The sequence below is a fragment of the Mastacembelus armatus genome, chromosome 18 (assembly GCF_900324485.2).
Source record: "Mastacembelus armatus chromosome 18, fMasArm1.2, whole genome shotgun sequence".
Classification (NCBI taxonomy): Eukaryota; Metazoa; Chordata; class Actinopteri; order Synbranchiformes; family Mastacembelidae; genus Mastacembelus; species Mastacembelus armatus.
This window is the reverse complement of record NC_046650.1, coordinates 5,002,636-5,030,630: the sequence shown is the minus strand read 5'-3', so window position 1 is coordinate 5,030,630 and position 27,995 is coordinate 5,002,636. Positions and strand designations below refer to the sequence as shown.

Genomic DNA, 27,995 nt, shown 5'->3' with positions numbered 1-27,995 from the left:
CGCCCAGACATCCTGAAGCAGGTGATTAAGTTAGTGGTGTTTTGAAAGTATGACTGGTTGTCTTTCCAGTACAGTCGAGATAAATGCATAAGCAGAATAAAACAAGAATGTCCAAAACAGAATTCAGTATAATAGATGAACATATATAAAGCTGAAAATAACGTGCATGATTGCGTTTTGAGCTACTGTCAAAATTTGTCTCTTTCCAGTGGCACATATTAGAGTCTTGTGAATTTAGACTTGAGTGTAGGAGGAGAGGCACATTCAGATCTACTGCCACATATGGATAAAACGGCTTAAAAACCACAAGTAAGGCTGCACTTTATCTGTCTGAAATGTAGCTAGCAAATGCTCAAGTCCATAAATGTTGGCTACAAACTGACTCCTGTGTAATTTGTTGCTAATGAATAAACTGTCTTTATAAAACATAGCTCATTCATTTTTCAGACAAATCATTTAAAGCCAAAGTAAGAAGCTGTTATGTTCTTCATATATCTCCCAGGTATGAGTCTATTCAAAGACCAAACTGACACTGTAGATGGCAGTAAACATGTGACCATGTTTCATATAGTCCTGTCTCTTAAGAGTGGAGGGAGTATTGAGAAACTGCTCATTCAGCAGAGCAATTTGATCACAATGACATCTCCTATGTTTGTTTTCTATCTCACATGCCTCCTGTTGGGGAATATAGGTAAGGTATTTTTTGTCATTTCATGTGAATTTGCTTGAACTCACTTTTATACCTTTATCAGATAAAGCACTTTCTACGATATGAAAACCACTGTATGATTGCTGCGTCTCTTATTGTACTTAAGCTCAGAAGACCGAACTGAAATCGTCCTCATCTGTTCGCCAAGAGAGCAGTTTTGTGTGGGCTAATGTTGGTGAAGAAGTAATTTTGCGATGTTTCCATGAAGGAGATGCTGCAATGTCTTATTGGTATAAACAGACACTTGGACAAAAACCAAGGCTCATATCTACATTATACAAATACGACAAAAATGGGACTTTTTATGGTGAATTCAGGAACAATCCACGCTTCAAACTTGATGCTGACAATAGAAAAAATCACTTGAAAATTTCAGATGTGGATATTTCAGACTCAGCTACTTATTTCTGTGCCAGTAGTTATACAATTATATTTGAATTTGCGGAGGGCACTGTTGTCAGTGTGCAGGGCTCAGGTTTGAACATCCCAGCTCAGGTGCATCAATCAGCATCTGAGAGCATCCAGCCAGGAGGCTCTGTGACTCTGGACTGTACAGTACACACTGGGACCTGTGATGGAGAACACAGGGTTTACTGGTTCAAACACTCTGGACAAGCTCATCCAGGACTCATTTACATCCATGGAGGCAGCAATGATCAGTGTGAGAGGAAACCTGAGACACAAACTCACTCCTGTGTCTACAACCTGCCAATGAACAGCCTGAATGTGTCTGATGCTGGGACCTACTACTGTGCTGTTGCCTCATGTGGACATGTACTGTTTGGAAATGGGACCAGACTGGACTTTGAGGGTAAGTAACTTATCTCGAAGAGGCTGTCCTGATGACAGATGAATCACAAGACTGGCTGAAAACTGCTGACCTCTGAATTTGCAGGTGGAGTGGATTCTCTTTTCTTGGTGTATTTACTGAGTGGATCTTTGGTATTCACCACCATCTTCAGTGTTTTATCAGCTGTTTCATTGTATAAGCTGAACAAAAGACTCAGTTGCCAGTCTACAGGTAAGAAGTGATGTATCGTACAGTTCTTACTTAGAAAATATGGCTTTAAATTAAACACATTTTCTTCTGTTTCGTGACCAGAGCCTCAGGCAAGATTTTCAGCAAAATCACAGGTCAGTTGATTTTAAGTAACTGTATTAGGACTAGAACATGTTTATAGCACCATTGTTAGTTTCCAGCAGGTGCACCATTACAATGTTGTTTTAAATTTTGTTCCCAGTGTTACCAAGATGATGACAACCTCCACTATGCTGCTTTAATGGCAACCAAGCCCAAAGGATCACGAAGAGAGAGGAATCAAACTCAGAATGAATGTGTGTATTCCAGTGTAAAGTAATAGATTTGGAAGTTGGTCATTCATTTGTACTATGGCAGGAAAATGTGCCCTTTTTTCTCCTTTGAGGTGTAAACTAAGTTTAGGTGTAAATTTAAATACACTTTTATATTATGTTTTCATCAGAAACAAGAGACGGGCTCCCTAAAAGCTTTACTTTAGCCAGTCTGAGCCCCCATTGTCTTGTCTTGGGTAGTTTGAGCCAGGATGTGGTTGCAGGTTTTCTTATTATTCTTTCAATAGTACTGATCTTTGCATTGTCTTTAGCAGAGATGAATAAATAATGAAGCAAAACATAAAAGCTAAATGTCCAAATTTATCAATGCTGCCCCACAGGTAACTGTTCCAGTATACTTCACAATATAAATGATTCAGTCTTCATTGTTCTTCACTCTTTACTGTATAATAATGATAATATGCATCTACAGCAATGCAATGTTATTATGTAATGCTCTGATGTTGATGACGTGTGTATATATCACAAATGTCATCAAACTACCATGTATGAATAGTAAAAGTAGATGTGTCTATGTGGACTCAAACATACTGTAATGATCAATAAAACATCCACAAATCTACAGTGACACCATTTACTTGACATACTACAGGACACTGGGGATCTGGGCATGCACAGAACTGATAAATAGCACATGTGGGAGATTTATACACCATGGAACAGGTGGTCACAATGGGTCATTTAAATATTGAGCTAAAACATGCATAGTATGAGGTTGAGTGTTTTATTGGTGTGGTGTTTTAGGGTTTTAGAGGCTTGTAAATAACTGCCAACAATTTGTTTAGTGCTGGTAGAGGCCTGAAGATAGAGGACACTAGAGGACACCTGAACAAACATGTTGGGTCTGTTCAAGATTAGTTCACCCCTTTTTACAAAGATATATAAACCTGATTCTGTAACACAAAGTCAGAGAATTCTGCAGACTTCTCTCCGGGCACCCGTGATTAAACCTGAGATGATTCATCACACTTGTGGTTGTTTCTGAGAATTAGCAACTCTCAAACTTAAAGAAATTTCCACTACACACGTCTTGATAGGTAGCACAAATCAACAGAACACCCGTTGACTTGTTTAGAACAATATGAGTCAACAAGTCAAGAGGTGCAGTATGAAGTGAAGGAAATGGGTTAGTGAGGTTGGATGAGCAAATATCTTTCAAGTAGCCTAGTAGAAAATGACAATTTAAAAAGTGATTAGTGTATTGGCAGCCTATTCATAACAGAATGTACAGAATATAGTCAGACCTACAACTCTTGAGTTTATCTCTAAAGCAGACACATCAAGTCTAAAATGTCAGAGTAAAATCTCTGAATATTGAAGTTAGGCTATTGAGAGCAGACTGAGTGGTTCAATTAATAGTTTAGCTTAAGAATTAATGGTAACTCAACCGGAAAAAGGTTGCTTGCCATCTCCAGGCCAGGGGAGAGATCCTGCCGCAGGTGGAGGAGTTTAAGTATCTTGGGATCTTGTTCACGAGTGAGGGAAGGACGGAGCTTGAGATTGACAGACGGATCGGGGCATCGATAGCAGTAACGCGGTCGGTGTACTGGTCTGTCGTTGTGTCCAGGGAAAAGGAAGTCTGGGTATCCCTGCTTAGAGTACTGCCCCCGCGACTCGGCCCCCAGATAAGCAGAAGAAGATAGGTAGATAGATAGATAGATAGATAGATAGATAGATAGATAGATAGATAGACTGACAGACAGACAGACAGACAGACAGACAGACAGACAGATAGACAGATAGACAGACAGACAGACAGACAGACAGATAGACAGATAGATAGATAGATAGATAGATGGATGGATGGTAACTCAGTCAGCAATTTTCTGTTAGCATTCCTTTCATGTTTTATTAGTCTTTGTCGAGCCTGTTCTCCATAAGAAAGCCTGACCTTTGTATAAGGCCTATAGCCCACAGGTGAAAGATGCCATGCACTATTGTTGTCACGTTTGGCACAGGGAGATGCAATGATGCCTTTTTTTGGCACTGTGGAGAGAGTCTCATTTGATGTAAGGATTCTGAGGTCGGTCAACTTATCCTGCTGCTACATTTTCACTGGTGAAGTTGTGTGTCCATGCCAGGCCAAACGACCCACAGGAAAACGTTAAATATCCCAGTGCTCCTGACAGTCTGTCTGCTATTGTAAATAAGTCCCTAACTTTAATCATGCCACATTTTTTAATATATTTCTTTGCTTAGTCATAATACTGTAGTTTCTCTATAGTTAGCGAAACACACTCCACAACACACATGTAATGCTACACTGTGATGCCTGTTAGAGGGAGAATTGCTGTTACACTGGTAAAAATTGACTGTTTTTCTAAGTGACTTATTGTTTTATTTGTTTTTAGTGGCTATTGAAGGAACATGTAAGGCCACCTATGGGTCTGTGATGACACCAGATGTGTAGTAGGCCCCAGTGTTTTGAGTAAAAGTCAAAAGTGGAGCACATGCTCATTTTTACATGCCAAACAAAAACTGCTATTTTACCTGGGCATTGTAGTTTCTGTAAAGGTCTAACATTGAATTCATTAATATACTAACTTGATGTTTTGCTGATTTGGACTGCAGGGTTAAAACATGCAAAGAAGAAGAAGAAGCTGCAGAAAGTGCTAGATTCTTTTTGAAAAAAGCCTAGAAAGAGGATTTACAGCAACCTGAACTCCTACCCAGTAAACACGCCCTTTCGGGGTCCATTTGGGCCCACTGTGGGGAAAAAAAGGGCCGTGTTACAGCAGTCCAGTGTGGGTCCCATCATATGTGTATAAACTGGACCACATGCAGTCCCCACACTATGAGGCTCAGGTGGGGCCTTGGTGGGGCAGGTCACACCCAACCTGAAGTGTTGAGCGTGGTCGTTGGCTGTCACGCACCAATCACTCACTCACTCACTGTTTAGGTTGGGGTAGTAATCAGTTTTTCAAATGATCTTACACTATAGCTATTGCAGAGGAACACTATGTTCTGATAAAATGTACTCTTCTTTTAGGTATTAGAGAAAAAAAAACAATAGAAGCGCTAAATATAGCCACAAGCGGCAATGATCGGCCCTGGCACCTCCACTGCCACAAGCCCTGACATGATGCCGTCCAATATTGCACTCTCAACATGGGATGTCCATCAAATGTACAGACCTAATGAGAGTGTGCCAAATTTCACAACCTTAAGAAACAGGAAGCACTAATTGCTAGCTTGCCAGACAGTGGCGCAAGATCAGTCTTCCATGTTGCTTATGTGCATATCATCATAGTCATTTTTATCAAAAACCAGTGAACTGTGATGCTTATCAAGCAATACATGATGAATGTATGATACATTTCCTCTTTATTTGACAGATATGTTAATTCATCATGGCACCATTTTGTCATATTACAACATATCAAAAAAAACCCTCACATTTTGACCTCTGTAACATCTTGACATCATGCATACCAAATTTGAAACATCTCTGATGTATGTTGTAGAAGTATGTTAAATTTCATTGTGTGTCAAAACACACAAAATCCCAAATACCTCACTTCCTGTTGGGCGCCATACATGTCTGTACTGGGGAGTTCCATACACCTACCAGGTTCGGTATGTGTAGCTGAAACTACATGCCAAACACAAGACTCATTGACATACGGGGGCGCTATGGAGTCCCTGGGCCACACCCATGGCTTAGACCTTGTCTTTGACTGCTAATAATGGTAACAGATGTCTGCAGTCAATTTCATGAGTTTTCGCCTATGAGAACCAGTTAAAAAATGGCCCAGTACAGTAGCAGGAGACAAATAATAATACTTATTATTATTATTATCATAATTAATCTTATTATTATTATTATCCTTAAAGAAACAATAGGGCTGTGGCCCTGTGATGGACTGGTGACCTGTCCAGGGTGTACCCCTGCCTTCCACCCGAGAGAGAGCTGGGATAGGCTCCAGCAGATCCCCGTGACCCTGAACCAGGAAAAGCGGGTATAGAAAATGGATGGATGGATGGATGGAAACAATAGGGCTTCACACCTCCGGGACAGGCCAGAGTGCTCGGGCCCTAACAAGAACAGGAAGTTGTACAGGCAGAACCACACCCACCACAACTGGCATTCAGCTGTTCAGCCTCAGTGCAGACCTTCACTCCTAAAGCAGCATGAAAAAGAATTCATTGCAAAACATGATCTCAATAAGAAGTTTTTCTTGACATACCAGCAGGTACGCAGCTTCATAACAAAAAATCTCAGTCTATTCAAGTGGCCTCTGCGTATCCCCAATGGAGGAACAATTAAATAAACTTACTTCATCTTGATCCATCCATCCATCCATCCATCTTCTATACCCGCTTTTCCTGGCTCAGGGTCACGGGGATCTGCTGGAGCCTATCTACTTCATCTTGATCTGCATCCAAAATCTTCTATAATACTAGCTCAGACAAAACTAGGGTGCTATGGGAAAAGGACTTGGGAGAAGAAATTCAGGTAATTGCTTGGGAAACCATATGTGACGTGTCCTAAAGGAACTAGAAAACATTTTCTGTTGCTCATTACAAATAGGACTAATGACTTGTTTGCTTGGCATGAACCAGGAACTTCTTCAAATCTTACTCCACTGTGTCCGCAAATGCATACTTCTGTGCTGGATAACAGACCAAGTCCCTTCAATAGCACAGTGGATTAACACAATCAAAGGTTTTATTCCATTTGAAGCTTCTTCAACAGCATTAAAAGACAAACCTTTTAAATTCTATAAAGTATATGACCCCTTCTTTACCTATATTGGGGCTGGAGTGAGACAGCTATTAATGCTGGGTCTACAGAACCTGGCATGGAAGGACTGAATAATAATCCAACAGTAATGTAAATTTATTTACTTATTTTTATTTTATTTGTATTAATATTGTTGTTATTATTATTGTTATTAATATTTTATTATTTAATTTTTTAAAATGTTTTTCTCTTTTTCTGTAATGATGTATTTGTAATAATGTACGTTAATGTGTATTTTGTAGAGAATTCAAACAAATGGCCACCTGGCCACTTTGTATTAGCTCAGATGTGTATGTTTAAACCCTGAAAATGTCAAAAACTTCAATAAAAAAAAAAAAAACTATTGCTGTAAATGTATAGTGTTTTCAGCCCTGCCAGTTGTACCGCAGTGTTGGCAATCTTCTCACAAACTAAACTTCAAACTATAGGTGGCAGTGAACATATTTCTTTAACAGGACATTCAGAGTCACTTCTCACTGGCCAATCACACACAGTCTTGTCTGTGAATAGTGGAGAGAGGCTCAGTGTTCTTGTCATTCAGCGTGAACATTTGAACACAATGACATCTGCACAGTTTGTCTTCTGTCTGACAGGTTTGTTCTTCGGGACAATGGGTGAGTTGAATTTTCAGGACTGCACATTGAATCTTTTAAAATGCATTGCCTCTGATATATCTTTGTGTTCTATGGTGTGTACATTGTTTTGTATGTCACGTCATTTCAGCTCAAATGACAAACCTGCAATTCCAATTCGCATCTCTGAAACAAGACAGAAAGTTTGTATCAGTTAAAACTGGGGGGAACGTGACTCTGCAGTGTTTCTATCAAAGTGATGTTGCAGCAAGGTTTTACTGGTATAAACAGACTCTGGGAGAGAAACCGAGGATCATCTCTAGCTACTATAAATACGTCAAAACTGGCAGTTTTCAAAATGAATTCAACAATCCACGGTTCATGCTGGAGACTGGAAATGGGGAAAATCACTTGGCAATCACAGATCTGAGCATTTCAGACTCAGGTACTTACTACTGTGCAAGTAGCTATTTGTACATGTTTGATTTTGCAGAGGGCACTGTTGTCAGTGTGCAGGGCTCAGGTTTGAACATCCCAGCTCAGGTGCATCAGTCAGCATCTGAGAGCATCCAGCCAGGAGGCTCTGTGACTCTGGGCTGTACAGTACACACTGGGACCTGTGATGGAGAACACAGGGTTTACTGGTTCAAACACTCTGGACAAGCTCATCCAGGACTCATTTACACCCATGGAGGCAGCAATGATCAGTGTGAGAGGAAACCTGAGACACAAACTCACTCCTGTGTCTACAACCTGCTGATGAACAGCCTGAATCTGTCCGATGCTGGGTCCTACTACTGTGCTGTTGCCTCATGTGGACACATACTGTTTGGGAACGGGACCAAGTTGGACATTGAAGGTACAGTAAATAAATTGGAAATTAAAGTTGTCACACGTGAAAGTACTGACTGTTTCTCCCTGTGTCTCCTCTCATATCATTACTGAACTTACTGAAAGCTCTGTTTCTGATGTCTGGTTGCCAACAGGTGTGGTCGACATGGTGTATTTCTGGCATGCAGCTGCAGCATTCAGCACCATCCTGGGTGTTTTACTCTCTGTCTCCATGTGCATGATGAATAAAAGAAACAGCTCCTACTCTCCAGGTAAAACCTTTTCATATCAGTCAGCTTGTGTTCACTGAAAATGTCATTTGAATTAAAAAACTGTCTTTCTCAATCAGAATTTCAACTAAGATGTCCAGTTCCCTCCACAGCAAATGCAAAGGTAACGGTTTTAAATATGTGTTGAATTTAACTGCACAGCTACAGTTTGATGCAAAGTTACAGTTTCTGTCAAGAATAAGATAATTATATATTGACATCTATTTTGTTACCAGGGTTACCAACATACAAAAAACCTCTACTATGCTGCTTCAAGCACTGACCTGACCAACTGCTCAAGCAGACAGATGGATCCAACATGGAGTCAGTGTGTTTACTACAGCATAAAAAAGTAGAACCAGACATGTTCCATCTCTAATGTGTTTCTGAGTAAGCCATGACTTTTGTAGTCTGTCTCTTTTAAGGTTCAAAGTAAATTGAAATGACTTGAATAAATGTTTGAAAAGATCTCTATGATTTGTCAATATGATTAATTATCTATATCATAGTCCTCTTTTCGTATATGTAGTCTGAAGCAGGATATTCTCAATGTTACTTTTGTTTCTTTCTAATAAATCATGTATTTAAAATCATAAGATTATTTTTAGTAAAACTGTATCTCACTCGTGTTTTAGGATGAAGATTGTCTTGAACATTTTGTCAGACTGCTTTTAAACCATGTCATCAACAGAATGTGAATATAATGCAGGGGGGATTCTAGGATTTCATCCTTAGGGGAGATTAGCCCTCAACATTGTTGCTCATAACACTGTCTATCTTCTTTAACCACCTACGCATTGCAAGATGTTTCATCGTCTCCCACCTCCAGCCGACATACAGTACAAGCTATTGCACTTCTAAGGAAGAGCTATCATGCATGCACAGAATAGCAAAGAGAGTAAAAATAAATAAATAAATCATTTAAAAAAAACTCTGATCTTCTTTTTTTTTAATAGACATGTCCTGCATTTCTTATTTTCATTTTTATTTTAAAAAGTAAAAATTATACTTTCAATGAATTTTGATAGTAGTTTGTAGTTGATCATTTTAGGGGGGCTTAAATGACAGAGGGGGACTAAAGCCCGCCTAAAATGGGTCTAGAACCGCACCTGATATAATGTCATTGATAATCAAATAAACATCATGTAAATTGACTTTGGAGCACTTTGAGTGTGAGACAATATTGTTATGACCCTAGGGGTCATTGTGTGTGTGGTTGTGTGTTGTTGGCTCTCCCCTCCCCATTTCGAGTGTGTGTGTGTGTGTGTGTGTGTGTGACGGATGCTGGAGTGGGCGTGGACTCGAAACCGTGGATTGGACTTCCGGGATTGGTCCAACACTTCCGGAAGGACTATAAGAAGCCCACGGTCTACTGTTCAGGAGAGCTATTCTCCCACCTTTGCCATTCCCAGCTATTTTGATAAAGACTTCGATTTCGTAAATTAGTTAGTTAGAGATTAGGTTTTTGTTTCGTTTAGAGGACTTAGTATTGCTAGGATTTTCGTTATTTAGTTTAGAAATACTTAGATATTTAGGCTACGTTTGTGTTTTGTTTTCTCCTGTTTGTTTTAGGAGTTTCCAGGCTAGTGACCTGTGATTTTGTGTTATTTCTTTTGATTAGCTATTATAGGGCTGTTTAGCGTTTTTGTTATTTGATCTTTTGTTTGATTGAGATCGTAGGGCTATTGTAGCGTTTCTGTTATTGACTTTTCGTTTGTTTGATACCATAGGGCTATATTTAGCGTTTGTGTTTGTTTTCCCATATTCGTATACTATCGTAGGGCTCACGGAGCGTTTTGTTTGTGTTGTACATTTCTGTATTGTATTCTGTGTTTAAACAGAATAAATATTCGTGTTAATTGTAGTTCGTCTAGTTCGTATTTGTTGAGAGTGGAAGAGGTTTGGAGGAAAACTCCACAATCGTGTTACGCTCCGGCAACCCCTAGGCTGGGGCGTAACAATATGTTCATATGTTTTCAATCTAGCTGAAACTCATACATGACCAACGTGTAGCTGAAAATGAGGCTGACCTTCTAAACTCGTGTAACAGAGTAGGTGCTGACACTCAGCTGCTGAGGTGCCAAAGTAAAACAACACAGGAAAGCTGACCTAAAAACATGAGGCTTAAATGGTTTTCACTGTTATTGTTTCAATGAAAATCAGATATGAAACATCAAATACTGATTTCAGTATTGCAGCTGGCATGTGCCTACATCTGAAGACAACAACTGAAGATATTAAATATCCTCTAGACTGTTTCTACACTGATGACTTTAAAATACATATTTTAGAGCAGCTTTATCTGCACCATATGCTTTGTGTAGGTGGGATCTGCATTTGAGTATTATCACCAATCATCTATCATCTACACTGCATAATCCTCTCAAGAGTTTCAAGGGGATGGACCTAATGCAAACAGACAGTGGGTGAGACACAGGGATGACATATAGGCAAACATTCACAACCTCCTGGCAATTTAGAGTCATCAATCAATGTAACTTGCACGTTAGGACTATGGGAGGAAGCACAACTAAGAGGAATCCCGCATAGACATGGGGAAACATGTAAACTCCCCAGACAAAGGAAAGTTGAACAAGAATCAAACTGTGACATGACAGACTTAACCTTTGTTTTAAGTGATTAAAAGCTATCCTGATTAAAACATTGATATGTTTTCAAAGCTGAGGTTAGCATCAAAAAAGACACCAAGTTCCCTGAGTGGCTTACTGCACTTAAAGAGACAGTGAATTAACTTGAATATATTCTGTTTCGAGGTCCTACAACTAGTATTTCTGTCTTACTTTCATTAAGAAGGAGAAAATTCATCAACTCTTTTCATAATTGATACACTTTACTAAGTTGCTTATGGTTCTTAAATCATCCGAGCACAAAGAGACTTATAATTGCATGTCATCAGCATATGAATGATAAGATATATCATGATTCTTAATTAAATAAAGCGGAAGCATATCAATTAAAATGCAATGACCCTAAAATTGACCCTTGTGGGACCCCTTAAAAGTTCTGCATTTCAAAATATTTAAAAGAGCCAACAGAAACATAAAAGCTTCTCTCTTTTAAGCAAGACGTGACCCAGCTAACAGCAGAGCAGAAAGACCAACACAACCCAGAAATCTCATAATGAGAATACTGTGATCAATAGTGTCAAATGTAATAGTAAGGTCAAGTATAAATGAACGGATACTTTTTTTTGACTCACTAGTAGTACTAAGGTCATGATTAATAAGGGCTGTTTTAGTGCCACGGTTTCACCTAAAACCAGCCAGTACACATCATACATATTATTATACAAGTTATGGGGCACAAACATAAATGTTGGCAAAAACAGAAACCTAAGCATGAATGCTACAGTGTTGTTGAGTATGATGGGATGATTAAATTCCCACCCATAGAAACACCTTCTAACATTCCTGACTTGTGATGATCGGCAACTTTACTTCCTGTCTCATGCTCTTATTTTGAAGACCCATACTGGATTTGGTTTCCTACTCATCTACACTCACTTGAGCTTTTCCCTCCAAGGATATTAATTTGCTTTTCTATGTTGAAGGAGTTTTTGTTAATAATTGCAATCTCTGGATTCTCTGAGTTTTTGTTATACAAGATTACCTTGAAAATCTTTGACCAAGGAAAACAGCACCACCAGATCTTGCTCTGTGGAAAACAACCTGGACTCCATTTCCCATCTGTCTTGGCTCCCTCGGTGTTACCAGTTCCTGGCTGAGACAGTAATCTTTCCCACCATAGATACTTCAGTTCCATCCATCCCAGTCATTATAGTGGGAGATTTTAACATTCATGTAGATGTTGAAAATAACAGCCTCAGCATTGCATTTAATTCTATATTAGATTCAATTGGTTTCATTCAAAATGTTAATAAACCCATCCACTGTTTCAATCACACCCTTGATCTTGTTCTGACCTATGGCATCGAAATTGAACATCTAATAGTTTTTCCCCCAAATCCTGTTTTGTCAGATCATTCTTTAATAACTTTTGAATTTAAAATGATGGATCATGCAGCGTTTGGAAGAAAATTCCACTACAGCAGATGTTTATCCGACAACGCTGTTAATAAATTTAAGAAAATGATTCCATCTTTATTTACATCTATGCCAAGTATAAACATAGTGGAGGGCAGCTGCTTCAATCCCACTACCTACCAAATTGATCATGTTGTTGACAGCGCTGTAACCTCACTGCGTGAAATGCTTGATTCTGTAGCCCCTCTGAAAAAGAAGTTAGTGAATCAGAGAAGACTAGCCCCATGGTATAATTTACATATTCGTACCTTAAAGCAGGCATCACGAAGGCTGGAAAGGAAGTGGCATTCCACAAACCTAGAGGAATTTTTTCTAGCCTGGAAAAACAGTCTACTAACATATAAAAAAGCTCTCTGTAAAGCCAGAACTGCATACTATTCATCACTAATAGAGGAAAATAAGAACAATCCCAGGTTTCTTTTCAGCACTGTAGCCAGGCTGACAAAAACTCACAGCTCTGTTGAGCCCAGTGTTCCCTTAGCTCTCAGCAGTGATGAATTTATGAGTTTCTTTACAAATAAAAATCACAACTATTAGAGATAGAATTCAGCAGATGCTTCCTATACCTGCAATAAATTAATCTTCTACTACAGTAGCTCTTGAATCATCTGTAGGACCTCAGTTATGTTTAGACTGCTTCTCTCCCATAGATCTCTCTGAATTTACATCAGTAGTTGCTTCATCGAAATCATCAACGTGTCTCTTAGACCCCATCCCGACTAGACTGCTTAAAGACACCCTGCCATTAATGAACTCATCTTTATTAGACTTGGTAAATTTATCTCTAGTATCAGGCTACGTACCACCGGCCTTTAAGACTGCAGTAATCAAGCCCTTACTCAAAAAGCCTAGTCTTGATCCAGGAGTCTTGGCTAATTATAGACCAATATCCAACCTGCCATTTATTTCTAAAATCCTAGAAAAAGCTGTTGCTAAGCAGCTGTCAGACCACTTACACAGGAATGAACTATTTGAAGATTTTCAATCAGGATTTAGAGCACATCATAGTACAGAAACAGCACTGTTAAAAGTTACCAACGATCTTCTCTTAGCCTCAGATAATGGACTTGTTTCTATACTTGTCCTCCTAGACCTTAGTGCAGCATTCGACACCATTGACCACAACATCTTATTACAGAGACTGGAGCATGTGACTGGTATCAGAGGAACAGCGTTAAAATGGTTCCAATCCTATTTATCGGACAGATTACAGTTTGTTCATGTCCATGATGAACCTTCCACACGAACAAAAGTTAGTTATGGAGTTCCACAAGGCTCTGTGCTAGGACCGATTCTGTTCACCCTGTACATGCTTCCTTTAGGATATGTTATTGGGAAGCACTCTATTAATTACCACTGCTATGCAGATGACACTCAGTTGTATCTATCTATTAAACCTGTTAATACAAACCAGTTAACCAGACTTCAAGCCTGTCTAACTGACATAAAGGCCTGGATGACCAGTAACTTTTTACTTTTAAACTCAGAGAAAACAGAGAAAACATCACCTGCGCAACATTGCCAAAATTAGGAACATCCTGTCTCAAAATGATGCAGAAAAACTAGTCCATGCATTTGTTACCTAGATTACTGTAACTCATTACTATCTGGATGTCCCAATATCTCCATAAAAAACCTCCAATTAATCCAGAATGCCGCAGCCAGAGTCCTGACAGGAACTAGCAAAAGAGATCATATTTCTCCTATATTGGCTTCTCTTCAATAGCTCCCTGTAAAATATAGAATAGAATTTAAAATCCTTCTTCTCACATACAAATCCCTTCGTAATCAAGCTCCTTCATACCTTAAAGACCTCATAGTACCATATTATCCCAATAGACCACTTTGCTCTCAGAGTGCAGGTCTACTTGTGGTTCCCAGAGTTTCCAAAAGCAGACTGGGAGGCAGAGCCTTTAGTTATCAAGCTCCTTTCCTGTGGAACTAGCTCCCAGCCTGGGTTCAGGAGGCAGACACTCTCTGTACTTTTAAGGCTAGACTTAAAACCTTCCTCTTTGACAAAGCATATAGTTAGGGCTGGCTTCAGGCAACCCTGAACCATCCCTTAGTTATGCTGCTATAGGCCTAGACTGCCCGAGGACCATCGGTGCACTGAGCTCCCTTACCATAACCCCCCCCACCTCATATATATTCCACCATTGAATGTCACTAACCTTGTGCTCTCTCTCTCCCCTAGTTTGTGCTCTCTCCCTCTCTCTCTGTTCTCTCTGTACCTTCTGCAGGTGTCCCTGGTCCTGGAGCTGTATATCGCTGATGTGCAGTTACTGGTCCCACCAACCTGCAGTGTCTATTTGTTGTTTATTGTTGCTGTTCTGCTCTCTGCTCTATCCACTCACCCCAACCGGTCAAGGCACATGGCCGCCCAAACTGAGCCCGGTTCTGCTGGAGGTTTTTTCTTCCGTTAAAGGGAGTTTTTCCTCTCCACTGTCGCCAAGCGCTTGCTCATAAGAGAATTGTTGGGTTTTTAGTTTTAGTTTTTGTAAAGTGCCTTGAGATGATTTGTATTGTGATTTGGCACTATGCAAATAAAATTGAATTGAATTGAATTGAATTGAATCCCACATCCTGGTCACCTCATCCCCCGAACCCTTTCCCTTCAAAAAAAATTAAAGCTTTTATATCTGAGTTTTGGTGTTGGCAATTTATTGGTCCTCATTTCGCCCAGTTCATGACATGACTGTATCATTAAGGGCAAAAATAAAGACTACTGGATAAAATGTTCACCTGTGCTGCAAAATGAAATTATCTAATTTCCATATTCAGTAATAACATCTGTAACATAGATCTAGTTAAAGTGCACGCGGCTTTAGTGCACCACTGACAAATATTACAAAATGATACAATGCTGTATAATATGTGTGTTTACAAAGCCAGGTCCAATAACTGTAACTCAGACATAGTGATAACTGCAACGTTACACTGGTTCTTCTAATTCCCTTTTCATTAAATACAGAATTATTTTATTGGGAAATGTTATGAGTTTTCTATCAATAGTGCCACAAAGGTTTAATTTACAGAGCGGTAACCTACTGTGGAAAACTGTGGTGTGCCAGCTGTACCAAGAAACTCCTTGTTCATGATTTCTCAGCGCTACAGCAGGTAGTGCTCTGCATTAGGAGGGCTTGTTGGTGGTTGCAAGCCGCCAACCAGAAGAAGCAGATGCTGCTTACTCGTGACCAGAACTTCAGACTTCCTGTCACTGATCTTGCTGACAGCTGTTAGTTGGCTGCTGATGTTAGTGCACCACAAACTGACAGGACAAGTTGAGCTGAGCATCTATTTCACTGAACGCCCAGACATCCTGAAGCAGGTGATTAAGTTAGTGGTGTTTTGAAAGTATGACTGGTTGTCTTTCCAGTACAGTCGAGATAAATGCATAAGCAGAATAAAACAAGGATGTCCAAAACAGAATTCAGTATAATAGATGAACATATATAAAGCTGAAAATAACGTGCATGATTGCATTTTGAGCTACTGTCAAAATTTGTCTCTTTCCAGTGGCACCTATTAGAGTCTTGTGAATTTAGACTTGAGTGTAGGAGGAGAGGCACATTCAGATCTACTGCCACATATGGATAAAACGGCTTAAAAACCACAAGTAATAGGCTGCACTTTATCTGTCTGAAATGTAGCTAGCAAATGCTCAAGTCCATAAATGTTGGCTACAAACTGACTCCTGTGTAATTTGTTGCTAATGAATAAACTGTCTTTATAAAACATAGCTCATTCATTTTTCAGACAAATCATTTAAAGCCAAAGTAAGAAGCTGCTATGTTCTTCATATATCTCCCAGGTATGAGTCTATTCAAAGACCAAACTGACACTGTAGATGGCAGTAAACATGTGACCATGTTTCCTATAGTCCTGTCTCTTAAGAGTGGAGGGGGTATTGAGAAACTGCTCATTCAGCAGAGCAATTTGATCACAATGACATCTCCTATGTTTGTTTTCTATCTCACATGCCTCCTGTTGGGGAATATAGGTAAGGTATTTTTTGTCATTTCATGTGAATTTGCTTGAACTCACTTTTATACCTTTATCAGATAAAGCACTTTCTACGATATGAAAACCACTGTATGATTGCTGCGTCTCTTATTGTACTTAAGCTCAGAAGACCGAACTGAAATCGTCCTCATCTGTTTGCCAAGAGAGCAGTTTTGTGTTGGCTAATGTTGGTGAAGAAGTAATTTTGCGATGTTTCCATGAAGGAGATGTTGCAATGTCTTATTGGTATAAACAGACACTTGGACAAAAACCAAGGCTCATATCTACATTATACAAATACGACAAAAATGGGACTTTTTATGGTGAATTCAGGAACAATCCACGCTTCAAACTTGATGCTGACAATGGAAAAAATCACTTGAAAATTTCAGATGTGGATATTTCAGACTCAGCTACTTACTACTGTGCCAGTAGTTATACAATTACAGTTGAATTTGCGGAGGGCACTGTTGTCAGCGTGCAGGGCTCAGGTTTGAACATCCCAGCTCAGGTGCATCAGTCAGCATCTGAGAGCATCCAGCCAGGAGGCTCTGTGACTCTGGACTGTACAGTACACACTGGGACCTGTGATGGAGAACACAGGGTTTACTGGTTCAAACACTCTGGACAAGCTCATCCAGGACTCATTTACACCCATGGAGGCAGCAATGATCAGTGTGAGAGGAAACCTGAGACACAAACTCACTCCTGTGTCTACAACCTGCCGATGAACAGCCTGAATGTGTCTGATGCTGGGACCTACTACTGTGCTGTTGCCTCATGTGGACATGTACTGTTTGGGAATGGGACCAGACTGGACTTGGAGGGTAAGTAACTTATCTCGAAGAGGCTGTCCTGATGACAGATGAAACACAAGACAAGGCTGAAAACTGCTGACCTCTGAATTTGCAGGTGGAGTGGATTCTCTTTTCTTGGTGTATTTACTGAGTGGATCTTTGGTATTCACCACCATCTTCAGTGTTTTATCAGCTGTTTCATTGTATAAGCTGAACAAAAGACTCAGTTGCCAGTCTACAGGTAAGAAGTGATGTATTGTACAGTTCTTACTTAGAAAACATGGCTTTAAATTAAACACATTTTCTTCTGTTTCGTGACCAGAGCCCCAGGCAAGATTTTCAGCAAAATCACAGGTCAGTTGATTTTAAGTAACTGTATTAGGACTAGAACATGTTTACAGCACCATTGTGAGTTTCCAGCAGGTGCACCGTTACAATGTTGTTTTAAATTTTGTTCCCAGTGTTACCAAGATGATGACAACCTCCACTATGCTGCTTTAATGGCAACCAAGCCCAAAGGATCACGAAGAGAGAGGACTCAAACTCAGAATGAATGTGTGTATTCCAGTGTAAAGTAATAGATTTGGAAGTTGGTCATTCATTTGTACTATGGGAGGAAAATGTGCCCTTTTTTCTCCTTTGAGGTGTAAACTAAGTTTAGGTGTAAATTTAAATACACTTTTATATTATGTTCTCATCGGAAACAAGAGACGGGCTCCCTAAAAGCTTTACTTTAGCCTGTCTGAGCCCCCATTGTCTTTGTTGTTTGTGTTGTTTGAGCCAGGATGTGGTTGCAGGTTTTCTTATTATTCTTTCAATAGTACTGATCTTTGCATTGTCTTTAGCAGAGATGAATAAATAATGAAGCAAAACATAAAAGCTAAATGTCCAAATTTATCAATGCTGCCCCATAGGTAACTGTTCCAGTATACTTCACAATATAAATGATTCAGTCTTCATTGTTCCTCACTCTTTACTGTATAATAATGATAATATGCATCTACAGCAATGCAATGTTATTATGTAATGCTCTGATGTTGATGACGTGTGTATATATCACAAATGTCATCAAACTACCATGTATGAATAGTAAAAGTAGATGTGTCTATGTGGACTCAAACATACTGTAATGATCAATAAAACATCCACAAATCTACAGTGACACTATTTACTTGACATACTACAGGACACCGGGGGTCTGGGCATGCACAGAACTGATAAGTAGCACATGTGGGAGATTTATACACCACGGAACAGGTGGTCACACAGGGTCACTTAAATATTGAGCTAAAACATGCACAGTATGAGGTTGAGTGTTTTATTGGTGTGGTGTTTTAGGGTTTTAGAGGCTTCTAATTAACTGCCAACAATTTGTTTAGTGCTGGTAGAGGCCTGAAGATAGAGGACACCTGAACAAACATGTTGGGTGCCCATGTTGGGTCTTGAGAAGTCTTTGCAGACAAAGACTTCTCTCTGGGCACCCGTGATTAAACCTGAGATGATTCATCACACTTGTGGTTGTTTCTGAGAATTAGCAACTCTCAAACTTAAAGAAATTTCCACTACAGTTTGGCGACGAGGATGGGATGGACATGCCCCTGACCAGTGCCTGTTCTAGACCGAAGGAACCACCGGTGGTAAAATTTAAAAACGAAGGGAAAGTTCCACTCCGACAAACGGAGGGCTGGATCCCGCCTGAGGTCAGAACAGGTGGTGGGCAGTGGATGCTCCATTCATTTAATAAGTGAGTACAGTGTTATGAATCATTTCTTGTATATGTCTGTTAAGTGATTTAAGGAAATTTGGTATGTTTTTGGTCTGTGTCGAACAGAAAAGCCCTAGGTGTGTGTTTTTTGGCCTTAAGAGACAAGGCAGTGACGTGATCTTTGTAATCCCTTCATGGTAAAAAAAACTGTGAGTTTGAAGGACAGACGCCAGATGACGAAAAAATAATCCTAAAAAAAACAAAAACAAAAAGAAGAAAAAAAAAGAAACAACGAGAAAACTCCACTGGCTGAGGATTACAAACGTCTTCCTTTGGGGAAGCCATATGGTTTATTAATGAAACGACCCGTACGTGGAAAACAGGAAAATTAATACAGTACTGTAGAAGTAAATTATTATTGTTAATGAGAAGTACGCTATTATTGTCTATAAGAACTGCCTTAGAATTTGTCCCATATCATGAACTGGGCATATGACTGAAGTGATAATTTCATAAGCTTTGTGGTGACTCCTTCAGTGACTTGTATGCACAATGTGTGTACCATAAGGGTACGTTGCAGTCATACAAACGTGTCATACAAACCTACCTGGCTGTAGTGAGTCATCCAAAGTTAGTGTTTGTGTGATAAGATCTGACCATGCAATGAGATGGAAAGATTAGTGTGAATGAGAACTTATTGTGTGTGTATGTTATAAACCCAGTGAGAGTTTAAGCACCAGCCCCAGTGCTAAATAAGGACAGATAAATGAGTTAAATGTGTGGTTATAGAATTTTGTTACGAGAAAGAGAAGAGGAAGTGAAAAAAGAAAGCAAAGAAAGAAAAAATAAATTGGCACTCTTTTCAAGAGTGAGAAAGGGAGGCAGAATTAAAAGAAAAAATCTGCTGCAGAATTAAGGGTACAGTTAGAAAAGTGATGAGGAGAATAAGAAGGACAAAACAGAAACGTAGGGTAAGAAAGTAGAAGTTATGTGTTGCAGGTTTGTTAAATTCCAATGGGGAAACATCAGACCCACAGCACGGCACCAGTGGGGTCACAACAATTCACCGCCACGATGGACACCTTGTATGAACCTATGCGGACTGCATTTCCTTTGAGAGTCTGCTGGCCTGAGATTTATAATACTGTACCTGACAAAAGGAGGGTGAGTCAGCAGTTGATTATCGCACCTGCATGGAAACTGTATTCGCTGCACACTCCGGAATTGACGCAGATAATGCAGCATACACTCACCTATTGAAAACTGTATTAATAAATGGTCTCCACCTGGCCCAAGAAGTTATGTCATGATGTCATGTGTCGGCTGGGAAACAAAGACTCTGCCAAATGTATGGACACGTCTTACATGCAGAAAGGAACCGTGTGGAGTCAGACATGGACCAGGAAAAAAATTATCCAAACTGCTCAGTTGATGTACTACCAGCAGGAAACTACACAACCTCACAGAAGGAGCCTGCAATCTTGACAGAACAATACAAGAGGACATCAGAGGAATGAAGGATTTCTGCAGAATCAGCTTCAAAGAGGACAGTTTCACCTGGATGAAAAGTGTTACACCTGTGAAGGACATGGACAGATATCCTGTAACTCAGGGGTGTCAAACTTACGGCCCGCGGGCCAGATCAGGCCCGCAAACTAGTTTAATCCGGCCCGTGAGATGATTTGAAGTTGAAATTAGCTGCAATTTTTCAATGAATGAAACTGCTGTTCTAAACGTGTCCACTGGGTGTTGCAATAGCAATTATGTTAAGCAAGCAAACTGTTTATACTGAGGCTGAGCAAGTAGGCCTATACCTGTCAGCTGGCCCGGAGCTACCTGCCTTGTCGGTCCGGTCCGGCCCACTTGGGAATAGATTTTCCGCCATATGGCCCCTGACCTAAAATGAGTTTGACACCCCTGCTGTAACTGAATCAACAAAGACTGCTGAAATACAGTTGAATGATTGGGCCCCAGGAAACCCATATGATGACAGTGATCTAGATATGGAAATACCATGACTAATAATGTAACATTTTGTTTCCTCTGATTGGTAATGTCTTATGATAAATGTGTTGACACTTTGTGTCAAAAGGGGGGAATGTGGGAGATTTATACACCATGGAACAGGTGGTCACAAAGGGTCATTTAAATATTGAGCTAAAACATGCATAGTATGAGGTTGAGTGTTTTATTGGTGTGGTGTTTTAGGGTTTTAGAGGCTTGTAAATAACTGCCAACAATTTGTTTAGTGCTGGTACAGGCCTGAAGATAGAGGACACCTGAACAAACATGTTGGGTCTGTTCAAGATTAGTTCACCCCTTTTTACAAAGATATATAAACCTGATTCTGTAACACAAAGAGAATTCTGCAAAGACTTCTCTCCGGGCACCCGTGATTAAACCTGAGATGATTCATCACACTTGTGGTTGTTTCTGAGAATTAGCAACTCTCAAACTTAAAGAAATTTCCACTACACACGTCTTGATAGGTAGCACAAATCAACAGAACACCCGTTGACTTGTTTAGAACAGTATGAGTCAACAAGTCAAGAGGTGCAGTATGAAGTGAAGGAAATGGGTTAGTGAGGTTGGATGAGCAAATATCTTTCAAGTAGCCTAGTAGAAAATGACAATTTAAAAAGTGATTACTGTATTGGTAGCCTATTCATAACAGAATGTACAGAATATAGTCAGACCTACAACTCTTGAGTTTATCTCTAAAGCAGACACATCAAGTCTAAAATGTCAGAGTAAAATCTCTGAATATTGAAGTTAGGCTATTGAGAGCAGACTGAGTGGTTCAGTTAATAGTTTAGCTTAAGAATTAATGGTAACTCAACCGGAAAAAGGTTGCTTGCCATCTCCAGGCCAGGGGAGAGATCCTGCCTCAGGTGGAGGAGTTTAAGTATCTTGGGGTCTTGTTCACGAGTGAGGGAAGGACGGAGCTTGAGATTGACAGACGGATCGGGGCATCGGCAGCAGTAAAGCAGTCGGTGTACTGGTCTGTCATGGCGAATCTCTCGATTTACCGGTAAATCTACGTTCCTACTCTCACCTGAGGTCATGAGCTTTGGGGCATGACCGAAAGGTCAAGGTCTCGGATACAAGCGGCTGAAATGAGCTTCCTCCACAGGGTGGCTGGTTGCTCCCTTAGAGATAGGGTGAAGAGCTCAGTCACCCGGGAGGAGCTCGGAGTAGTTCCAGATGTCTCCTGGGTGCCTCCCTGGGGAGGTGTTCCGGGCATGTCCCATTGGGAGGAGGCACCGGGGAAGACCCAGGACACGCTGGAGGGACTATGTCTATCAGCTGGCCTGGGAACGCTTTGGTGTCCCCCCGGAAGAGCTGGAGGAAGTGTCCAGGGAAAAGGAAGTCTGGGTATCCCTGCTTAGGATATTACCCCCGTGACCCGGCCCCAGATAAGCGGAAGAAGATGGATGGATGGTAACTCAGTAATTTTCTGTTAGCATTCCTTTCATGTTTTATTAGTCTTTGTCGAGCCTGTTCTCCATAAGAAAGCCTGACCTTTGTATTAGGCCTATAGCCCACAGTTGAAAGATGCCATGCACTATTGTTGTCACGTTTGGCACAGGGAGATGCAATGATGCCTTTTTTTGGCACTGTGGAGAGAGTCTCATTTGATGTAAGGATTCTGAGGTCGGTCAACTTATCCTGCTGCTACATTTTCACTGGTGAAGTTGTGTGTCCATGCCAGGCCAAACGACCCACAGGAAAACGTTAAATATCCTGCACTCTGTGCAAATTTACTGTTTTTCTAAGTGACTTATTGTTTTATTTGTTTTTAGTGGCTATTGAAGGAACATGTAAGGCCACCTATGGGTCTGTGATGACACCAGATGTGTAGTAGGCCCCAGTGTTTTGAGTAAAAGTCAAAAGTGGAGCACATGCTCATTTTTACATGCCAAACAAAAACTGCCATTTTTCTGTAGCGACACCTAAAGGTCTAACATTGAATTCATTAATATACTAACTTGATGTTTTGCTGAACAGACTATGGCTATTGTAGAGGGACACTACACTCTGATAAAATGTACTGTGTTTTTAGGTATTAGAGAAGAAAAGAAAATAGAAGAGCTAAAAAAGCCAAAGACTGTACTATTAAAAAACATGAAAAGACAAAAGAACAAGAATAGGAACAAGATGAGGCAGAACCACACCCACCACAACTGGTATTCAGCTTCAGTGCAGACCTCCACTCCTAAAGCAGCATGAAAAAGAAAGACAACAATAATCTCACTGAGGATGAAATTGAGGAAAAACAATTTGAAATGAAGGTTAAAAAACTGATCTAAAAAAGCCATTTGGACCATCCCTGTTTTCTAACTACTTACATAGTGCAGCTGAATCGCAATCAGTTACATTAGATGACCCATCTAAAATGATTTTTATAGTCAAAGGCAGTAAATGTATAGTGTTTTCAGCCCTGCCAGTTGTACCGAAGTGTCGGCAAGCTTCTCACAAACTAAACTTCAAACTATAGGTGGCAGTGAACATATTTCTTTAACAGGACATTCAGAGTCACTTCTCACTGGCCAATCACACACAGTCTTGTCTGTGAATAGTGGAGAGAGGCTCAGTGTTCTTGTCATTCAGCGTGAACATTTGAACACAATGACATCTGCACAGTTTGTCTTCTGTCTGACAGGTTTGTTCTTCGGGACAATGGGTGAGTTGAATTTTCAGGACTGCACATTGAATCTTTTAAAATGCATTGCCTCTGATATATCTTTGTGTTCTATGTTATGTACAATTTTTCTATGTCACATCATTTCAGCTCAAATGACAAACCTGCAATTCGCATCTCTGAAACAAGACAGAAACTTTGTATCAGTTAAAACTGGGGGGAACGTGACTCTGCAGTGTTTCTATCAAAGTGATGTTGCAACAAGGTTTTACTGGTATAAACAGACTCTGGGACAGAAACCAAGGATCATCTCTAGCTACTATAAATATGACAAAACTGGCAGTTTTCAAAATGAATTCAACAATCCACGGTTCATGCTGGAGACTGGAAATGGGGAAAATCACTTGGCAATCACAGATCTGAGCATTTCAGACTCAGGTACTTACTACTGTGCCAGTAGCTATTCGTACATGTTTGAATTTGCAGAGGGCACTGTTGTCAGCGTGCAGGGCTCAGGTTTGAACATCCCAGCTCAGGTGCATCAGTCAGCATCTGAGAGCATCCAGCCAGGAGGCTCTGTGACTCTGGGCTGTACAGTACACACTGGGACCTGTGATGGAGAACACAGGGTTTACTGGTTCAAACACTCTGGACAAGCTCATCCAGGACTCATTTACACCCATGGAGGCAGCAATGATCAGTGTGAGAGGAAACCTGAGACACAAACTCACTCCTGTGTCTACAACCTGCGGATGAACAGCCTGAATGTGTCTGATGCTGGGACCTACTACTGTGCTGTTGCCTCATGTGGACACATGCTGTTTGGAAATGGGACCAGACTGGACTTGGAGGGTAAGTAACGTTCCAGCAAAATACAATTAGTTTTGATAAATAGTGATGCTTGCTCCTGCATTAAACAAAATATTAGCACAAAGTAAAATGTAGCTGTAAATCTCCTCCTGTCTGTGTCTGTGCAGATACAAAAGATTCTCATCGCTTAGTATATTTCTTGAGTGGCGCTTTGACTTTCACCACCATCCTGACTGTTTTACTGGCATTCTTATTGTGCATGATAAATAGGAGAAACAGCTGCATATGCACAGGTATGATACTGTTTGTATCTGTAGTGTTTCATTACTGAATATCACATTATACTGTATATTAAAAACACACCGTTCCACTGTTTTTCAGAATCTCACACAAGATTTTCAGCTTCGTCTACAACAAATGCAGAGGTAATTTAATCTAGATTAACCAGATCAATATAATTCAAACATATTTTCTATCATGATTTCTGTTGAATTTGTGTTGAATTCCAGCATACTAATTATATTTCTCTAGGGGTGTGTGGACAACGTGGATAATGTCCACTATGCTGCTTTAAGGGTAAAGACGGGCAGCAGATCAAGAAAACAGAGAGATGCTACAGAGGAATGTGTGTACTCCGGAGTAAAGTAATAGAGCTGGACATGTTTCATCCTCGTCTCTTTTAAAGTTATTTAAGCAAAACATGCTTCATGAAATCCTCACCTCTCGGTAAACAATGTATGAAGTTCAATTACTGTCTGACCACTATCTCTGTGCCACTAGACCGTGCAAAATCTCCACGACTGAAAAGAAACAACTTTAAACGACCAATTTATAGTACAGGACAGACCAAACATGAAATGTGCATAGTTTGAACAGTCAACTTTTTATTAATTCAAAATAAAATAATGGCAAAAAAGAGATGATGCCTTGAAATGCACTATTCCCAGTGAATAAGTACACCAGAGCATGGACATACCTTGTATTACATTAAGTGCGCATTTACAAAACATCCCATCATGACTAGCGATCTAGGATTCGCTCTTTCTGTTTATGGAAAATGGAGTAAAACAGCAAGTTGTGCTGAAGGAATATGACCAAACCCTTAGAGATTAATATATGAAGACATTTCAGAAAACCACTGCTCTGAAAAACAACTGAAACAAACAAATAGCACAACAGCTCATCTAAATTAACTGTTACTTGATCTTCTGCTGTGCTACTGCACATTAACAGCACAACTTTCAGCCTGTTCCAGAAGACTTTAACATTATACTTTACTTTAACTGTGCTGCACTTAAAATAATTCAAACTAATTGGGTGTTCGCTGTCTGTGGTATTGTACTAATTGTCTCAAAGTCAGATTCATCTTGTGAATATTTACGGATCTTCTTCCTTCAAGGAAGGTGTTTCCAGAGAGTGGAACAACTGATTGAACAGGAGACAGGAAGAAATTATTAATGATTTTTTGGGATCAAATTAATACAGACAGCCAGCTTTCAATGTTGCTCTGATAGCCTGTGTGTGTGTGTGTGTGTGTGTGTGTGTGAATAAATATTATCTACTAGTGTGGTGATAAAAATACACTGAAAAGCCAAGATCAATCAGAAGAGAAAATTTACTGCAAAATGACTGTAAAAAGTATGTGAAGTAGTACTTTCAATTGAAATGCAGTACTTCTACATATTTGTGTCAGTTCTTTTTCTTCTGCAGATGATCTGGAGTAAGTACTTTTCCTACCAATGCGATTGAGTTTGAAGGCAATAGCATATGACTGACACACTTCTCAAACGTTGTCATTTATCCAACTACATACTACATATTCATGCTTATTAAATAATGTTACATCATTTATTGTTATATAATTAATGCATAGAACTTCAGATGTTGTTGTCACACAGGTACAAAATCATTAATTGTTAAAAAGATTTTGAATAGTGAACTAAACTTCACAAACTGCTGTTTCCCTCCATTTATGCAAATCAGATTGTAACCCTGAAACATGAATGAATTAAGGCCTGGTTGACTGAACAATGGAGAATTAATCCTTTGGTCTTTGGGCACACCTTCTTCTGCCAGACTGTGACTGAGACCCAACCAAAGAGCAGAGGCTCTGGCAAACAAGAAATATGTAAAGCCTGGAGAAGAAAGAGATGAAATGAAATCAAGGAAAAACGGTTTTCTAATTTAAATTAATTTCATTGGTTGAAATTGAAATTGAAAGTGAAAAAAGTGACGCATACTCGAAATTCCCCTCTGCATTTAACCCACCTGAAGTGCACACACAGCAGTGAACACACACACACACACACACACGGACGCACGCACACACACACACACACACACACACACACACACACACACAGCGTGAACACACACCCAGAGCAGTGGGCAGCCATTGCTGCGTTGCCTGGGGAGCAGTTGGGGGTTCGGTGCCTTGCTCAAGGGTCTCACCTCAGTCGTGGTATTGAAGGTGGAGAGAGAGTTGGCTAGTTACTCTGCCCCACCGACAATTGCTGCCGGTCCTGAGACTCAAACCCGCAACCTTCGTTACAAGTCTGACACTCTATCCATTAGGCCCCCACTGCCCCTTTTAGGTATTAGAGAAGAATACCAGATGCCTCCTGGGCGCCTCCCTGGGGAGGTGTTCCGGGCATGTCCCATCGGGAGGAGACACCGGGGAATACCCAGGACACGCTGGAGGGACTATGTCTCTCAGCTGGCCTGGGAACGCTTTGGTGTCCCCCGGAAGAGCTGGAGGAAGTGTCCAGGGAAAAGGAAGTCTGGGTATCCCTGCTTAGGATATTACCCCCGTGACCCGGCCCCAGATAAGCGGAAGAAGATGGATGGATGGTAACTCAGTCAGTAATTTTCTGTTAGCATTCCTTTCATGTTTTACAGTGGGTACGGAAAGTATTCAGACCCCTTTAAATTTTTCACTCTTTGTGTTATTGCTGCCATTTGCCAAAATCAAAAAAGTTCATTTTATTTCTCATTAATGTACACTCAGCACCCCATCTTGACAGAAAAAAACAGAAATGTAGAAATTTTTGCAAATTTATTAAAAAAGAAAAACTGAAATATCACATGGTCATAAGTATTCAGACCCTGTGCTCAGTATTGAGTAGAAGTACCCTTTTGAGCTAGTACAGCCATGAGTCTTCTGGGAATGATGCAACAAGTTTTTCACACCTGGATTTGGGGATCCTCTGCCATTCTTCCTTGCAGATCCTCTCCAGTTCTGTCAGGTTGGATGGTGAACGTTGGTGGACAGCCATTTTCAGGTCTCTCCAGAGATGCTCAATTGGGTTTAGGTCAGGGCTCTAGCTGGGCCAGTCAAGAACGGTCACGGAGTTGTTCCGAAGCCACTCCTTTGTTATTTTAGCTGTGTGCTTAGGGTCATTGTCCTTTTGAAAGGTGAACCTTCGGCCCAGTCTGAGGTCCTGAGCACTCTGGAAGAGGTTTTCTTCCAGGATATCTCT

The 27,995-nt window shown here is 40.3% G+C and overlaps 4 protein-coding genes across 4 annotated transcripts; all 4 read left to right on the top strand.

Annotated features, from left to right (window-relative positions):
• Positions 1-607: 607 nt before the first annotated feature.
• Positions 608-2,621, top strand: LOC113125354 (uncharacterized). The gene is made up of 5 exons (XM_026298741.1): positions 608-691; positions 816-1,520; positions 1,605-1,730; positions 1,812-1,843; positions 1,951-2,621. The coding sequence occupies exons 1-5, from the start codon at positions 637-639 to the stop codon at positions 2,065-2,067; spliced, it is 1,035 nt and encodes a 344-aa protein (XP_026154526.1). The 5' UTR covers positions 608-636; the 3' UTR covers positions 2,068-2,621.
• Positions 2,622-7,251: 4,630 nt separating this feature from the next.
• LOC113125352 (uncharacterized) lies at positions 7,252-9,312 on the top strand. Its single transcript, XM_026298737.1, has 5 exons — positions 7,252-7,438; positions 7,548-8,255; positions 8,383-8,499; positions 8,577-8,620; positions 8,733-9,312. Exons 1-5 carry the CDS (start codon positions 7,384-7,386, stop codon positions 8,850-8,852), a joined length of 1,044 nt encoding a protein of 347 aa, XP_026154522.1. The 5' UTR covers positions 7,252-7,383; the 3' UTR covers positions 8,853-9,312.
• Positions 9,313-16,496: 7,184 nt separating this feature from the next.
• LOC113121746 (uncharacterized) lies at positions 16,497-18,239 on the top strand. The gene is made up of 5 exons (XM_026292496.1): positions 16,497-16,560; positions 16,685-17,389; positions 17,475-17,600; positions 17,682-17,713; positions 17,821-18,239. Exons 1-5 carry the CDS (start codon positions 16,506-16,508, stop codon positions 17,935-17,937), a joined length of 1,035 nt encoding a protein of 344 aa, XP_026148281.1. The 5' UTR covers positions 16,497-16,505; the 3' UTR covers positions 17,938-18,239.
• A 5,268-nt stretch (positions 18,240-23,507) lies between these two features.
• On the top strand, positions 23,508-26,040 carry LOC113121324 (uncharacterized). The gene is made up of 5 exons (XM_026291678.1): positions 23,508-23,748; positions 23,857-24,558; positions 24,684-24,809; positions 24,898-24,941; positions 25,048-26,040. Exons 1-5 carry the CDS (start codon positions 23,694-23,696, stop codon positions 25,162-25,164), a joined length of 1,044 nt encoding a protein of 347 aa, XP_026147463.1. The 5' UTR covers positions 23,508-23,693; the 3' UTR covers positions 25,165-26,040.
• The last annotated feature ends 1,955 nt before the right edge of the window (positions 26,041-27,995 follow it).

What these genes read in the sequence shown, in the direction of transcription:
- LOC113125354 (XM_026298741.1), top strand. Translation starts at nt 637, where the DNA reads ATGACATCTCCTATGTTTGTTTTCTATCTCACATGCCTCCTGTTGGGG. An exon ending in CCTCCTGTTGGGGAATATAG is followed by an intron (nt 692 to 815) that starts GTAAGGTATTTT and finishes ATTGTACTTAAG; the next exon opens with CTCAGAAGACCGAACTGAAA. An exon ending in GATTTTCAGCAAAATCACAG is followed by an intron (nt 1,844 to 1,950) that starts GTCAGTTGATTT and finishes TTTTGTTCCCAG; the next exon opens with TGTTACCAAGATGATGACAA.
- LOC113125352 (XM_026298737.1), top strand. Translation starts at nt 7,384, where the DNA reads ATGACATCTGCACAGTTTGTCTTCTGTCTGACAGGTTTGTTCTTCGGG. An exon ending in TTTGTTCTTCGGGACAATGG is followed by an intron (nt 7,439 to 7,547) that starts GTGAGTTGAATT and finishes ACGTCATTTCAG; the next exon opens with CTCAAATGACAAACCTGCAA. An exon ending in CCTCCACAGCAAATGCAAAG is followed by an intron (nt 8,621 to 8,732) that starts GTAACGGTTTTA and finishes TTTTGTTACCAG; the next exon opens with GGTTACCAACATACAAAAAA.
- LOC113121746 (XM_026292496.1), top strand. Translation starts at nt 16,506, where the DNA reads ATGACATCTCCTATGTTTGTTTTCTATCTCACATGCCTCCTGTTGGGG. An exon ending in ACTCAGTTGCCAGTCTACAG is followed by an intron (nt 17,601 to 17,681) that starts GTAAGAAGTGAT and finishes TTTCGTGACCAG; the next exon opens with AGCCCCAGGCAAGATTTTCA. An exon ending in GATTTTCAGCAAAATCACAG is followed by an intron (nt 17,714 to 17,820) that starts GTCAGTTGATTT and finishes TTTTGTTCCCAG; the next exon opens with TGTTACCAAGATGATGACAA.
- LOC113121324 (XM_026291678.1), top strand. Translation starts at nt 23,694, where the DNA reads ATGACATCTGCACAGTTTGTCTTCTGTCTGACAGGTTTGTTCTTCGGG. An exon ending in TTTGTTCTTCGGGACAATGG is followed by an intron (nt 23,749 to 23,856) that starts GTGAGTTGAATT and finishes ACATCATTTCAG; the next exon opens with CTCAAATGACAAACCTGCAA. An exon ending in AAACAGCTGCATATGCACAG is followed by an intron (nt 24,810 to 24,897) that starts GTATGATACTGT and finishes ACTGTTTTTCAG; the next exon opens with AATCTCACACAAGATTTTCA.